Source organism: Natrix helvetica, assembly GCF_964273705.1.
Source record: "Natrix helvetica genome assembly, chromosome: 1".
NCBI classification, from domain to species: Eukaryota; Metazoa; Chordata; class Lepidosauria; order Squamata; family Natricidae; genus Natrix; species Natrix helvetica.
In genome coordinates, this window is record NC_138548.1 from 320,064,739 (window position 1) to 320,082,195 (window position 17,457).

General features: G+C 36.0%; 1 protein-coding gene across 2 annotated transcripts in view; it reads right to left on the bottom strand.

Annotated features, from left to right (window-relative positions):
* Positions 1-1,811: 1,811 nt before the first annotated feature.
* Positions 1,812-17,457, bottom strand: part of GRM7 (glutamate metabotropic receptor 7) — a 562,205-nt gene continuing 546,559 nt past the window's right edge. For both annotated transcript variants that reach the window (XM_081966278.1, XM_081966277.1), the window contains one exon: positions 1,812-3,035. In XM_081966278.1, the coding sequence (XP_081822404.1) occupies positions 2,986-3,035 (50 nt within the window). In that variant the 3' untranslated portion in view covers positions 1,812-2,985. The remainder of the gene's footprint in view (positions 3,036-17,457) is intronic.

Below are 17,457 nucleotides of genomic sequence, written 5' to 3' on the forward strand. Positions count from 1 at the left end.
TAGATAGATAGATAGATAGATAGATGATAGATAGATGATAGATAGATGATAGATGATAGATGATAGATAGGTAGGTAGGTAGGTAGGTAGATAGATAGATAGATAGATAGATAGATAGATAGATAGATAGATAGATAGATAGATAGATAGATAGATAGATAGATAGATAGATAGATGTATTTGTGTTACAACCCCTGGTATGCCCAAATATGGGAGGGAGCTCACTACTCCCTCTTTCTGTCATTCGGCTCATCACAGAAAACCATCCAGACAGAAACCCATATTTTTATTTTTAATGTTGCCTTTTTATATTTGTGTTGTATTTGTGCTGATAAATAAATAAAGGGAGACTAGTATGGATCCATTTCAAGCTATTTAGCTCTCATCAGCTAGCCATACCCTTACTGGGATTCGAACCAGGGCTGTATTGCTTATTAGGCCGATGTAATTGCTACTAAGCCACAGGCTCTCCTCCCTTATCAGCTAAGCCAGGGAAATAGGTATGTATTTGAAATGGATCCATACTAGGAGGAGAGATGAGACGTATCTAGCTTTTTAAGGTCTTTTTGCTTCATGCTGTACTGAATTAAAATTTCCTTTCATGAAACGACACTGTAGCTATTCAGCATGTTAAGAATGTAATTCATAGCTGACCTGTACATCCTCATAATACTTAGTTAGCTATAGCAAACAAAATATAATCTCTCTCTCTCTCTCTCCCTCCCTCCCTCCCTCCCTCTCTCTCTCTCTCTCTCTCTCTCTCTCACACACACACACACACACACACACACACACACAGAGGATCATTTCCAGATAATTGTCAAAGAAAAGCGACAGTCTTTTCATATTGTGATTGGTAACCTATTTACTACTAAATCTCTTGTGTCTGGTTGTTTGTAACATTCAATGGATTGGATGAAATGAGGCGTCACAATTTTTGAATCAATGTATCATATCTGGGCTAACTTACACAATATATCCAGAATCCAAGACCCATGACTTTTCTGGGATTTAAATTTGGAAGTTGTTGCCACTTCAGTGCTGACATACTGTTGCAGTGCTACAATCAGCCAGTCACATGATTGCTATTTCCAATGTGTTCTGCCAGTTTCTTACAAGGAAAGTCATTGGGGAAGCTGGCAGGCAACCATTCCTGCTCCCCCTACTTTTTTTGTCCATTTGTCCAAACTGATTCTCTGTTTAGGGAAGCAATTTATGTCTAATATAATGACCAATGAATCACAAGTTGTCTAGTAGGGTATCATGTCTCTATACAGAACATTCTATAACATTTGCTACTTAGAAAAAGTATTAGGCATCAGTAAAATGTACAAAAAATATTATGTAACTTCTGCTGAGTGAGTCATTTCCTCATTTTCTTACACTTATTACTACTATTTCAGCCAATTCCCATGGATTCTGATTAGGACTTATTTGAAGACTGATTCATGCATCTACTGTGTTTTGAAGTTAGTGTGTAGTCTTCAGAATATTATAAATTTTCGTCATCAAGTAGTTCTAAATGATTGCTGACTTTTACCATGGCATGAACAGTAATTTGAAAGTTTACCAGCACCAGAATAACATATCTATAGAATTTCCTTTGGGTAAATGATAGCTTCCAAATCCAGAATCCATTCTTCCTTTGTGCAGAAAGCGGACCTGCTAAGAAAGACTCAAATTCATGCATCCTCTTGTCTTTCTCATCTTGATAACGCTCACAATATAGATGTGATGCCGATAAAATAGGCATTGCTACAATACGTAGAGAAAATTTAACCAAAATGTTTTATTGATACATTCTTGGACAATATCACAGGATTGAGAATATGGAAAGGGGGGAGTTTTGCAGCAAAGATTTGTTCTCACTAAATTGGCACATAAGCAGCAAGATCAACGAAATTACTTATTACAAACAGTATAAAACATACATGCTTTTTTCCTTAAAATTCTTTTTTTTAAATCACACTGGTCAGTCAATTGGGCATCAACAAAGAGAGGAAAAGAAATTCAAGACATGTAAAAGCCATTTTCTTTCTCCCAAACAGCATAAGAATTATTGAAATTATTGCAAAATTATATACTTAATGAAAAACAAAAACAAAAAAAAAAATCAGAAAAGTAGAAATACAAATACTTAACATAAAATATGAACAAATTACACTACTGGCATGCATTCCAAATACTGAGACGACCTTTATCAAAGCTCAGCAAACCGTTCTGCTTTTTCTGTTTCCATCAGAATTGTGAAAGGCAGAGGACGAAGTGGAGGTGAGGAACAAGGAAGGGGCTCGCTTAATCAGCACAGTTTTTGGTCTTAGACTTTTTTCTCCCTTTTTTAAATTAATAAAAAAAAATAACTTAGATGAATTGTAAGTATTCCATAGTGATCATCCATGTCACGAATATAAATGCTTCCCAATCTTGGGGCCTGGGAGTGTCCTTTATTTTATTTTTTCTACTGAATGTGCTGTGAAATGAAGAGAGCTTGCATGAGACTGTGCATTCCAAACCATTGTTAATCCTCCGAAACAATGAAAATGGCAATATGTGAAAAGAACAAAGAGAAAAAAGAAAACCCTCACAAACTGTACAGAAAGTTGAAAAACTTGCAGTTTGGAAGTACATATAAAGACAAAAGAAATAGCCCCTTGAAAGTCAACTTTGCCAATTACAATCCACCCAGGAGATGCTGGGCCAACGTTGCAGGTTGGAGCTCAGAGATAACGTCTCCCAAACGAAGAAAAAGGTCCAACATCACAGCCTAATGGCAGTGCCAATGACTTATTAAGCCAAGAATATTGTAAGAATATTTTCATTGAGCAGCTGTTCAGAATACTTGGATCCTCCATGATAATAAGTGCCTGGCCTTTCAACTCTTCCAGCAGTGCATACTCAGCAGCTTCAGGAACAGGCCTACATAAGGTTTGGTGACTGAATGGATGAAAATCTCCATCCTCCCATGATTCCGTCTGATGCAGCGGATTAGATTACCAGGTTGTTATAACTGACATACTTCTTTTTTGCGGCAGGGCCTAAGAGGGAAAGAACAGAAGAAAACAGTCACAAATAAAATAAACTGAGGAAAAAAAACTGCAACGGTGCACACATATATCGCCATTTGGAAAGTTTTGTTGCATTGCAACAAAGGTACATTTTTCACAGTGGTATTGAAAAAGGCAGTGAATAATAACTTCATTTAAAAAACGAGCTACTTTAGAAAATAAAATGGCCTCCCCAAACATGCGTGCAAGATATATTATAACAAGATTGTTACTCTTCTTATATATTTATAATTCATCAAATTCATTTCAATGGTTGCTGATATCACAATAGTGACTCTAGATGACAAACATGTTAAAAAAAACTTTTTTTAAAAAAATAGCAACAATGGTCATTAAAGATAAAACCAACAAAACAACTGACAAGAGACCTTTGAATGGGCCATCTCATCTCTCAACCAACAAAACCTGGAGATCCATGCTCATATTTATATTGTTTTAAAAAAATAAATTAAAAGGTTTTATTTCAGTGACCAATACATCCTGGATGAGCCCTGATACAACATGAAGACCTTTATATTAATTAAGAGTATTCTTGTCAAAAATGGCCTTTTTCAACTGAAAACTCCTATTCCAATTATGTAACTGCTTGTTTGTTTACGAGTAGTAGTATCAATAAATTAAGCAATAAGAGAAACAAAGAAAATATAAATAATATTTTAAAAATCTTTGCCCTTCCTCCCCTGAAAGATGGCTGCATCTGCAAAGGGATGACTTCCAGACAACTTTCAAGCTAGGACACAGGACAGAAATTATATTGATCATTATTATCAATGAGGTATTGAAAGCCTAAGATGGGTAGCACAACTATATCTGTCCTGTTGGATCTCTTGGTGACTTTTGAATCCATCAGCTTTAGTATTCTTCTGGATTGTGAACATTGGGTGGGGTGAGGGTTGAGGGACCACTCTCTGGTGAGTCCCTTACTTCTTGAGTTGATTGTTTTAGTCTCTATGTAGTGGGGAAGAGAGGATGAAACTTGCTGGACAGGAATGAGCAAACCATGACACAGGGGCTCAGTATGACTACCACCCAAAATTATCTATCTGTGGTCCCAAAATCAAATATATTCACCCAACTATAAGTGAACTGAAGATAATCCTCACCATCTCCACAAACTGCCATTTGGTGATGACTTCTCCAGTTGCCTCATCATGGGCAACAAGTCCCACACCTGGGATTGGTAAGAATGAACTATGAGATGGAGAATGAGAAAGAGTGGCAGGGGCCTCTGGCCCCCATACAAAAGAAAGTTGCTAACTCCTGCTTTGGGCATCGGACACTCCACCATTTTATTTACATGAAGTTGTTTAAAGTTATCCATTGGTTTGCGATAAAGTATCATTAATGTGCCAATGATACCTAGTTGTACATCTCTAGCTCTGAAGCTGAAAAGGCTTCTTGGATGAGAAGTGAAACATCTTCAAAGAAAAACAAGAATGTCCATTTGCCCCTTGAAAAAGCACCTTTGGGACTCTGCCTCAGAATGAATGGGAGGTACAGAAGAAGTCTGGGTTCAATGTCTGGAAACGGTCAATATCTGGGCTGGAAGAAATAGTTGGAGATGAAATGGAGAGGCTCAGAAGGAAAGCTACTAAGCAACATAAGCAGGAACCCCAATGGGTCCCTACAATCCAACTTCAGATTCTGGTGCTCACTTTCTGGATCACCATTAAAGTCTTGGAGAATCATTACAATTTCCCCTCCCCCACAGACTTTGCAGCTGTGCTGATGAAGATCCAAAGCTTGGAAGAGAACATCTTTGTACTCCATTGTTATGTATGTTCATAAACACACAAGCATCCACTCATTTTTCTCTATCACCATTATCTTTTCCCAGCTCTTTCTTCCTATCAAATTTAATCACCATTGTGTGTCTTCCTGCCCTGTATTTTCCAAATGAAAATTGTTGGAGGCATCTGAACTAATGCAGTCTCACTGTTCTCCAACTCCAATAATTGCCAAAATGCATACCAGTAGAAGAACTCTGAAGCTTTCTCTATTTCAATCAACTACATAGCAGAACAGGAAGAGTCAAAACTACTGAGATTTAGTAACGGGTTCATGGGTTACATGGAAGTCAGCTAAGGACTGTATGTGGCATGTGACCTATGATTTGCAGTTATGCAGTCTGACCATATCCCATGAAGCCACTGATGTCAATAGGATTTACTTCTGAATATGCTACATCGTGCTGCTGGTAACTAAGCAGCATGACAAATTCAAGCAAGGTTCATCCAGTGCACTAAAACCAAGAACAATGAATCCCTAATTGCCAGTTTGGGGAAGAGATTTTTGTGCCATTGATAAAAGATTACTTTCTATTCTGTTTAGAAAAAAAAAAGTCCTCCTATTGAAATCGTTTATGTAGATTTTATGTTTTGAAGATACTTAATATACTAGCCACATTTACTTCTTTTTATCCCTGTTTCTCTTGTTTCTATCTCTCCAACATGACCACCAATACATTGCATTTGAAACTGTCAATATTCACCCTCCGGCAGACAATAACATGAAACTCTGAGACAAAATTATCACGTTTCCATGATTTAGAACATTTTACCCTCCATTGTGCTATATGCACATATACATATTCTATAATATTTATTCAGACAGGCTTGAATGCCATCATAGACACACAAAAAATGGAATTATATGATCCACTTGGGGGCATCATTTAGGAGTCCCAGTGAAATGAATGGTGATTATATTAAAGGAAAGCTGCCTGGCTAGGCACCAGATTAATTCCTCTTCTGAATCTGTGTTGGAGCAGCTGCAGGCTGATTATTTCTGTGGTTGGGGTGGGAGGAATGAAATCAGCTGTAACATTTTGGGCATCTGTTGCTGCAAAATGCCATAAATCTAATCTGATACGAACACCTGGTAAACAAGATCCTGAAAGTAATAATAGCAATTGCATTAGGTGTCATAAAAGGTATATACAAAATGGTTTAGAATGGATTACACATCCAGTTCAGGTTTTGAAGCTTTGCAGTGAGTGACATGAAATGAAAGGTTCAGAATCACAGATCAGACTCTGCAGTACACATGTTCTGTTGTGATGGCGTCAAATCACAACAGCCTTACAGTTAATGTCTCTGAAATGGAATGAAAGCGGTTAAAGTAAAAAGTGGGTATCAAGTATTCCAAGATATATGGTAAAGCAAAAGCAAAACATAGGTAGTAAACAAATATTTTTTATAAGCCACCCAGAGTCACTGAGAGTGAGTGGGCACCATACAAATTTTCTCAAATAAACAGGAATAAAAAGTGTTACCATATGTATGATATTAGTATTCTAAATATAATGAATTTATCGTTACAGTAGAGTAAGTAAGTAATCTGTAGTTAAAACTAGAATGTAACAAGATTTCAGAATTTGCAATCTATAAGAACTATTCTATGGCTGGTATTGCTTTACAGGCAGGTTTTTTGCTGCTTCACATAAATAGCAGGATTTTTTTTAGTAATTTCATAAATATGACTCAGCGCAACATTGATTTTCTGCAGTTTGATTTGGTGAGTCATAAAATTTGTGTATTTAAGGGTATCCTCTGTTACAATTTCCTCAATCACAACATGTCACACTGTAATAATCTAGAGCCTACAATTTGTTCCTGAATTTAGATTTGTTTAGGAGGGGGAATTCTCTAGATCTTCTGGAGAATAGCATAGTAGACAGTTCCTAATGAGGAAAGTGTTTATTTAATTGAATATAATTCCTTGTTTGGCTAAAAGCTCATTTCAATCCTAAAGCAAACATTAAAAAAATCCTGCTTCCTTTGAAATGTAATTAAATAACATCATAAGCATGATAATTTTCAGACGTCTAGTGGCTTGGTCTCTTGACTTTCAAACTGATTTTCTACTTCCCATCAATTTTGTTTGCTATGCTTTTAAAAGCATTTCTGTCTTCCTCTATGTGCTTATTGGATTGTGCTTGGGTTGCTTCCTTTTTATATGCAGCTAATTGCAAGATTTGGTAAGGAGGTGTTAGATGATAATTTACACACAACACACACACACACATACATAGTGTCAAAACCCCTGGTATGCCCAAATATGGGAGGGAACACACTGTTTCCCTTTGTCTGTCTTTCGACTCACTCCAGGAGACTATCCAGGCAGAAAACCATATTTTTAATGTTGCCTTTGTAATATTTGTGTTGTATTTGTGCTCCCTTTATTTATTTATCAGCACAAATACAACACACACACACACACACACACACACACACACACATCTGCATGAACATTGGTGACTTATACCATAGCTGACTCTAGAATGTAGTCAGGGCAGACAATTTCTTTCTCCTACCATGTTTAGCAGGCAGATGTTGTTGAAATAGAGTAATAATGACATTCTTATTAACATCTGCATCAGGAAATAGCAGGTTATCATCAGTTGAATATTGTTCATTCTCGTAGGCTGTTGTTGAATAATAGGCAAACAACCTTGCAACAGGACCAAATCATCTTCAAACGGAAGTATGAGTGCTAGGATTTTCTTTCTTCTTTTTCATTTTGCATAAAGAATATTTTTAATATAATTTAATACAAATTAAGCATGGGGTGTTTAATTTTAATGCAATCCTTTAAGTGCAGTTTTAATTGCAGCATTTAATAGTTCAGTTTCTCACACAAAAATAAGAGTATGAACCAAAATGGGACTGAAATTGGGAGAGAAATATTTGCTTTTACTTCAACACACAGAACACTGCCCCTGGTTCAAGGGAAACACAATTTCTATCACAAGATTTAATATTTCACACAGTTGTTCATATAATTTTGAAAAGATTCATTTGTAGCTTGTGTGGAATTGAAGTAAATAGAGAAACAAGAGGTCCTGCTAGGGAACAACAAGAAAATGATTTGTGAGATTTGGAGTAAAAGTAATTTGATTTCTGCAGTATTTTTTGTTTGCTTGTTCTATTCTATCTATCCAGGAAAATTTTAATCACTTACAACATGAACCCTGCATAATGCATATTTATTAATTTTCCTGATATGATTTTAAGACTTCTCTTATGCAATTGCTTCAACCTATTCATTATAGTTTATCTAAGGAATTTCAGGCCAAAAAAGCCATCATAGCAAGATGATAAACACTTTGATTTCTGGTTCAATAACAGTGGTGGGATATGACTGGTATGCCCAGTACAGGCGTACTGGTGCCTTCTAGGAGCAGCAGATACCGTTCCGGTATGGTGCTCTGGAGGGCCTACCTGCCCATACTTCTTACCTGTATTTGAGCTGTTTGGGGCTTCCATGCACATGCATGGAGTGTACGGCACCTGAGCAGCTGGAGCATCACGTAGGCATCACGGAGCATCGCGGGTGGTAAGTACGCATGCATGCACTGCATGCACTGTGCACATTCATGTGGTGGATGTCGGCCCCAATGCACTGCACCGGATGCAACGGGATCCGTAACCCACCACTGTTCAATAACAACCAGAATAGAATCATATTTAATAATGGTGTTTTGTAATGGACAGATATGAGGCACTAAAAATTAAGAGAATGAACACTGCTGTACAAATATTTATCCACAAGGAAGTTACTTTCTAGAAAAACTGCAAATGGAAACCAAATAGTTTTAACAAAGAAAGTACTAATCTAAATCTAACAAATCTAAATCTAACAAAATGAAATTCAATGTAGAGAAAAGTAAAGTCTTATATTTAAGCAAGAAAAATCAAAAGTACACATATAGACTGGGTGAAACCATGCTTAATAGCAGTAACTGTAAGAGATAGTTGGATTCTTAGTGTACAACCAATTAAATATGAGCCAACAGTGTGCAGCGGCAGTCAAAAAAGCCAATGAAATCCTAAATTGCATTAACAGAGGCATACAATCAAGATCAAGTATAATACCACTCTATAAAGCCTTAGGAAGATCACACCTACACTACTGCATCCAGTTTTGGTCACCACACTATAAAAAAGATGTTGAGATTCTAGAAAGAGTGCAAAGAAGAGCAACCAAGATTAAGAGATTGGAGGCTGAAACATATGATGAAAGGTTGCAGGAACTGGGCATGGCTAGTCTAGTGAAGAGAAGGACCAGGGGAACATGATAGCAGTGTTCCAATATTTGAGGGGCTACCGCAGAGAAGAGGGGGCCAAGCTATTTTCCAAACACTTGAAGGCCAGACAAGGGATAATGGATGGAAACTGAACAAGGAGAAATTCAATCTGGAAACATGAAGAAATTTTCTGTCAGTCAGAGCAATCAACCAATTGAACAGCTGGTCTTCAGAAGTTATGGGAGCTTCATCACTGGAAGCTTTCAAAAAGAGACTGGACTGCCATCTGTCAAAAATGGTGTAGGGTCTGCTTGGGTGGGGGGTTGGACTAGATGACCTACAAGGTCCCTTCCAACTCTGTTAATTTGTATTAATCTGTATACTGTACTATCCTTGAAAGCACTATCCTTGAAATAAACATAGGCCAGCATTGGAAACAATTTCCTACAAATGGCTACAATTTGTATGACACTGAAATTTATTATATATTTGTTGATTTAGAGAAAAGTTAAGAGCATGGGTAGAATAGGTCATAGAATATTGGAATAAAAGAAGGCAGGAAAATACCCAGAATGCCCACAACTGAGGAGAAAGAAGACAAACATGCTACCTTGATGCAAGACAGGGTACAATCAATGCTTCTGGTGAGAATAGAGAACATTTATTGTACATAAATGATGCATTTTGTTGATTGAGAAATCAATGGTTTGCACATAATATAGATAGCTTGTATGAAACTATATAGATCTGAACCCTGAGGTATCAAAGAGCAAGATATTTTATTTCACAGGGTAAATGGAGTGCATGATTGCAAGTTATACATAAATGACAAAAAGAATGTGGTTGATTTGTGTACTTCAGTAGAAAAGCTATTGAAGATAGGGAAGCATAAAGTAAGAACACGGCTGAGAGTGAATTGGCAATGAATAGCTGAATTGTATAACGCTGGAAATGATTCAGTGGGGAGCATATATAAGTAGCTAGCTCTGATAAGAAACATCCAAATCAGTCTGTTGGGCTTTTTGCAAGGAGAAGCTACTTTTCCCCCAACATAGCCTTCTCTGGAATCCTTAACTTCTGCCTTGAAGTCACTTTCAATTAGTAACAATTGCACCTTAGATAAATCTTGTTGGCTACCATGCTAAACTGGTGGGCGTCTCTCCTCACATCCTTATTAACATTTATCAGTTAAGCTGGTAATATTCCAAAAGGCTTGAGGCTTAGAATAGTTATTCCTATTTATAAAAAAAGACCACAACAACCACCTGGTTAATTATAGTTTCATTAGCCTTCTGAGTATGGTTAGGAAATAATATACTAGACACTTACATCACAAACTACAAGACTGGGTAGAATCAGAAGTCTAATTGGGAATATGCAGGCAGTATTTATAACAGTGAGGTCAACAACAGATCATATTTTCATTCTTCATCAACACTCAGAAATGAAAGCCTTCCTGTATGTGGCTTGTTTAAATGTTAAAGCTGTCTTGATTTAATGTCTGAAACAGACCTTTGAGGGAGAAATGGAATGACACATCTATTAATAGGGACCTCCTTTTTCTTCTGCAGAATTTATATATTCAAACACTTTTCTAAGAGTTACTTAAAACATTTCAAGGCAAAATCTTGACCGCAAATTTTCTATATAGGATGAAAGTGGAAATTTATGCTCATGAATTTACGAGTAAACTGGGGCTGGTGCAGATTAAATTCTTGATAGCCATCCTTGCTTCCCTAATGGGACAGCCAGTGCCCATCTTAGACTGGAGATAGGAATGCCTAAAATTCAGCTTGGAGTTTGATGGTTAATCCTCACATTTTTCATGAGTACAAATTTTTTCATGAGAAACCTGCCACCTTCTCTTGTTGCTAGAACAGGAAATTGGTGAGAGGACAGAAGCTTGCATAGAAGATGTTTTTGGGGCACCATTTTTAATGCCATTGGGGATATGTTCCATCTAAGAAAATGCTAATCCAAGGAATAAAAGATATGAAGCATCAAGTAAATAGATTACAAACTTTGGGTTGTTAATGTCATGAGAATCACCAAACTATTTATATACTATCACTTTTCCCAAGCTGACAACAGTACTTTTTTAAGCTAGACAAAATGTTAGGATACTGTATTTAGTAGCTGGAGCAGAAAAATGTACAAAAAAAGCCAGAACAAAAAGTTGTAGTTGATTAGTTAGAGAGTACTGACTCATGCATGAGGCAATCTAATTGGTTGCTGTAAGTATAAAGGGAGTGTTTCCCCCTTTCCCTCCATTTCCTTCTCTATTTTCTATATATTGTTCAATTTACCTCATGATGTTATTGTGTTCTTTTTTAATGGATGATGACAATAAAGACTACAAGTTTGCGTTTGTGTCTCTGACTTCATCTGGACAGCTGCTTGCCAATTCTATGACAGAAAACATAATTCTTTCTATCTTACTGCAATACAGATATGCTAACATCCCATTAATTGAACATACCTGCCCATGCTAATGCAGGCTAATGAGCAACTGCATTCATGCTAATGAGCATGCATGCTAATGAGCAACTATTACAGTGCAAATTTTACAGGGTCATTTGGATCAACCTCCTGGTGCCCCTATTGCACAAAGTAGCTAGAAGGTTGGTCAAGCACTTCAAAATAAAGTTTTTTTAGTTCCTTTTAGAAGATTTGAAGTCTCCAACACTTGCTTTAGTAACTCTAGCAAGTTTTGTGTCGCTGCAATGGAAATAATGCAAAAGTTGGTACAGGGATGATTGTATTGTCTTATTGTCCAGTTCCACAATGTTGCAGTTTTATAGATTACACAGATGAAAATACTTTCTAGTTTTAGGAAGTATTTTGAAATGGCTGTAGTTTTATTATGCTTTATTCTAGTTATACAGTAGATTTAAGGTTTAAGATAGTTTTAAGGTTAAAGTGTCACATTTTTTGAGAATTACTGCCATTTCTCTGCCATTTCTCTTTTCTGCTTGAAAGGATCTTAGACCTGAATTGTTGTTTTGTATTTTCTATTTGTTTGTCTCACTTTCATTTTGTGCTGTTCCTTGATGGAATACAGATGACTTGAAACCTTAAGGTTCTGATAGATGAAGTGCTTAGAAAGCATGGCAAGTGTCACATGTGTTACAATTGCTCCACAGAAATAATGGCAGGAGATAAGATGAGGAAGGAATATGGCTCATTATTAGAAAATAAATACATTGCAACAGTGGACTATCTTGGAGATGTATATTCATTAAATAAAGCTTCTGGAAGATGTTTCATAATGTGAAAATACAATTTTATTTTAACAGATTTTAAAATAAGAAGCAAGACTTGCATAGGTAAATTAAGTTCAATCCACTCTGTAGTAAAAATAAGAACTCAGTCTATATAGAGAACAACCAATGTATTGAAATGGAATGGAATGCAGGAGCAACATTCTAATATTATTTCTATGTATATCAACAAGGATCCTTTAACTCTTACTATCATAAATTGGAAAAATTAAGAGAAAAGCATGGAACTACAAAAGGTTTTCTGCATTAAATTATACTCTGAAGCAAATAAATAAGTAAATAAAAATAATTGCTACTTCCAATGCAATTAATTAGAAGAGAACAGAATTACAGAGTTGGAAGGGGCCTGGGAGGTCTTCTAGTCCAACCCCCTGCTCAGGCAGGAGACCCTGTACCATTTCAGACAAATAGTTGTTCAATCTCTTCTTAAAAACTTCCAGTGTTAGAGCATTCCTGAAGTCTTGAGTGGTCCCGAGGTTGTTGATATTTTGACAGGTGATAGTTAGTAAGAATTTACAGACAATTGAATGCCATTTTTTAAAACAATCAACATGCCTATTCTTTGATGTTCTCAATAGACGACATAATTTGTAGAAAATAGGTTGTATTTTACATTATGCCATCTGAACTATGGAAATATCTATCAACTATATAAATATGTAATCAATGCAAAATAGAAAATAAATAGGAAGTCTTTATCTTAAATAATGTACAATTGGCTAAGAGCATGAAAGGCACAAATTTGCAGAAGAAATTACTGAGAACATATCAGTACATCACTATTGATCTACATATGCTTACAATTTTGTAAAAATGGATGGCTATTATTATAAGGCAAATGCATCTGTAGGCATATCACATCTTTTAGTAAATCTTTTTTAGTAAATCAATGCAGGTATAAGCCTCATTAATGGACAAAGACATTAAACTTTTCTGAGGAAATGAAACCCAGAAGCATAAACTCTCCCTGGGCAATGACCAGAAAAATAAAGCCAACTTCATTTTACTGAAACTGATGCTAAAAATAAATTGCAAATATACTCAAGAAGAGATGAAAAACAAATGAGACGGGAAGGTAATTGCATCAGTGCATTTAATCCTCTGTTTGGGTCATCAAAGCAAAAGCAAAGAAATGCCTGACTAATCTAAAGATTATAGGCTATGGTCTACAGTGGGTATTTTCCTCTCTCCCCCTCAGTCTCATCAAAAATTCCTTTTTGAAATGTGTTATTTAAATTCCAAGAGAAGATCCTATTGGTGCCAAGGGATTGGAAGCCTTTTTTTAAAAAAAATATATGACTTTAACTCAATAACGTCACCACAGTTTTGAGAAGCAAACATCTCAGAACATGAACTAATGACTATTAGAGATTATTCTAAATCATCAATTTTGAAAAAAGGGATTAGGTTTGATTCAGTCAAATTTTACTTATTCTTTATTCTGAAGCAAGAATGTGAGAGGAAGTACCATTGAAAGAAAATTGTATATCCTCAAACTAGGAAATGATTACATTACATGATTTTGTTATTTTTGTAGATTTTCTGCTCATCCTCATTTTCTACTAGTCATTGCATCCTCCCCCCCCCAAAAAAAAACCTGCTTTATAGTAGTACAAGTACACACTAAACTAAAAACTCTGAGTAGTTGTAAAAAGCAGTATTCTGCAACAAAGCCAGGCCTTTTAAGGATCCCTGATTAAAAAGAAAATCATAAATATTGATTCAATGATTTAAGGATCTCCAGTTTCAGTGACAACTGGAAATTCCTAAATGTGTCTAAACTCAATTTTGAGAGCATGTTGTGAATCTGTCACAAATGGGCAACTAGGGCAGATAGGAGATTTTCTAGTTCAATGAAGATCAGTTAACTAGAAGATACTCTTCCTGAACCTTAGCTACTTACGCTACCATTCCTTAGCTGCTTTCTGTCTTCTTTTGAGGTTCAAGTAGCTCCATTTTCAAAGTATGTAGCTATAGAAGCATTTCTCAACTCTTGTGGCTTCGAAGATATGTGGTCCTCAACTCCCAGAATTCCTCAGTTAGCATACTGAGCTACAGTGTCAGCCCTACTAGTAGATCAGATCAAGGCATCAATTCCACAGAAAAGCTAAAGCTACTTTTGTTAAGATTGACTGAGGTAACAGAAACTTGCAATCTTTTTCCGCATTATCTGCTTTGGTAATAGTCTATTCTTTCAAAGTTATCTTCCTTTCTCTTCTCCACAGCTACCTACAAATTTTATTTTCCAATCATGCCTGTGAACCTCAAGGCTTGCTCAATTTTGTTTGAAACAGGTAACGCTTCTAATTTTCCCCCTCATACAGGAACACTTTAAAATTAAAAGAACCAGGCTGAAAAGAAATAAGGAAGGATGCCAAATCAGGTACAGTATCTTCAATAACATTCTTGCCCATAGGCAGTAAGATAAGTATCAACCACATAATACACAACTGATCAAATTTTAAATTCCTGATTAGCTACAGACTGCAGGTAAAATTATCTCCAAAGCTAACTTGTTCAAGATTTATGTGAGGAGAAAATGGGATAACCTACAACAATATTTGAGCAATTTGTCTTACACTATATAAATAAAAAATAATTATTATTTAGTTCTTAGTCCAGCCTTAACTATGCAGGCTTTCCATTTCTATAGATGATTCAGAAGATCCCACTTTGTTCTTTTCTGCATATCATAATCTTATCATCCAAAGCTTAGGGAACAGCATATAAATTTATCTTGAGTTCCAGTCCACCACTATGAAACATAGCAAGGATGGCACCCTTGAAATTAAACCTTAAAATAAAATACAGTTTTATGGAAAACCAAAGCAAAAATCTTATAAGAAGATCGCCAAATCTTGCAAATCTTGCTCTGGGTCCTGTCCATTAAAGCATATCATCTGGTGGGACTTAGAAAGAGAGGATTTTCAGCCATGTTGACCATCCTCTGGAACATCATCCTGTGATGGAATTGAAGGAGAGGGGGCCCATCCAGGAGGAGTAAAGAAACATTCCTGTTGGAGTCAGTTTGGGCGATGAAATGTCTGAAGCTTATATCTGTAACCCTTAGGTTATAGGGACTGAAGATAGTCTGGCAAGATGGTCAACAACAAAGTATCTATTTGGGCCAATTCTGGAGTGGTTCTGATTACCTGCATCTGACCTATCCCTCCTGAGATCAAACTTTCTCAATCCTTTTGGTCTTTCACAAGGTATTAAGATTTTGGCTTTTCTATCTAGCCTGGGGCCCTGGCACCATGGATGATCTGTTTCATGGTTAATTAAAATGAAGGACATTATTAATTCTCTTAGCACCTATTTTATACTATTAATGTTTTATTGTTTTTAATTTTGGTTGTTTTGTCCTATTTTCATTGTGTTTTTAATTGTTAAGCACCAATTGTTGGAGTCAAGTATATGAGATAAGCAGCCATATAAATGTATTAAATGTACTAAATTAAATGTATTAAATCAATAAATAAATGAATAAATAAATCCTTGTGGACACTATATGCAATAAACCTGAATCAGGAACCACTAATAATATATTTATAGACTGTCAATCATTAATATGAGATCCCATATTGGTAACCACTGCTCTAAAATGTTGCATGCTATCTATTATTATGGAATAGGTTTGCGTATCTCTACTCTTGATGATATTTCTTTCTAATATATTCTAATACCTTTCTGCCCATCCCGTCCCCCCTCATATGAATACATATGTTTTTCTAATGCAAACTTTCCATTACTTTCAGTAAATTCTTTTAAAGGAGTTTGTTTTGGATAATGCCATTATTCGTTATCTAACTACAATATTATTTCTGGGTTTTAAATTCAATAAATATAGTTATTACAACCCTAGCTTATTTCTCTTTTAAATGAATTTCAGATACTTAAAAATAAGAAGACAGAGAAACTGACTGATGTTTCCATCTAAAAATCTTAAACTAAAATTGTCTTCTAATAACTTGTTCATGAAATATTGTATCTCACAGTGGTAGGTCCACTCCTAACTGCATACATTGTCACTTATGTATTTAGTTCAAATTATGCAATTATCTCTGCGTAGCTTTTGGAATGTTTTTCTGAAGGATATCACAGGCTTCTATATGGTAACAAATAGCATTCAATACAGAAAAAGTTGTTTCTTCATTGTATTCCATCTCTATGATGGAAGCACATATCTCTGTCTCCATAGCCTTGCGTAGCATATGGTCTGATTATTTAAGGGATTGTCTGTCTCCCAAAGCATCTGCTTGGCTGGTTCAATCCTGTAGGGTTGGTGCACTCTAGGTTCCCTTGATTAAACAATGTCATCTATCAGGTCCTCAGAAATACACCATGCAGAAAAAGTTTACCCCAAAATCTAGATGGCATTCATTCAGCTGTTGTTTAGAAGAGCCATAAAGAACCAGATCTTCACCAAGGTCTCTAGTGAGGGAGAGTGAGGCCCCTTGCTTCATTCCATCTGGTCTGTCATGCTTGCCATCTTTTTTTTTTCTTGTATTTTCAATGTTAGATGGCTTTGAACACCCGAGAATCATTTAAAGTTGGCAGCATAGAAGTTTAATAAGTTGTTATAGTTTTTTCAAACCCAGAGTACCAATCCTTATAAAAATAAACACTGGAATGTAGTAGTTGTTAAGGACATGACAGTGAATATTCTTAGTCATCCAGCTACAGTTATCTGGAAGTTGAATCATGGCAAATGGGCTGCTTTTCTTTTCTTTTTTCTATTTCTTTTTTTGGTTCAAAACATTTTCCTGCTTATCTAGGTAGCTTCATTAGTCCCTTCCTGTCCCAGACTGAAGAAGCTATTTAGATAAGCAGCAAAAAGAAAAGAAATACAGTTGCCATGACTCAGTTTCCAAATTGTTGTTATGGAGCACTCAAAGCAGTGTGTCTTGGGCTCCTTGACTGTGTCTGTTCATTAATTAAAAAGTAGAATGTACTCGATACTCAAGGCATACAAAGAACACTTGCTCCAATCTAGCCAGTCTAGCACAGAAAAATCAGTTGTTTTAAAAGCTAGCTCTATCCACACTCTCTTAAATTGGAAAACATAGGCTAGAGTGCTGTT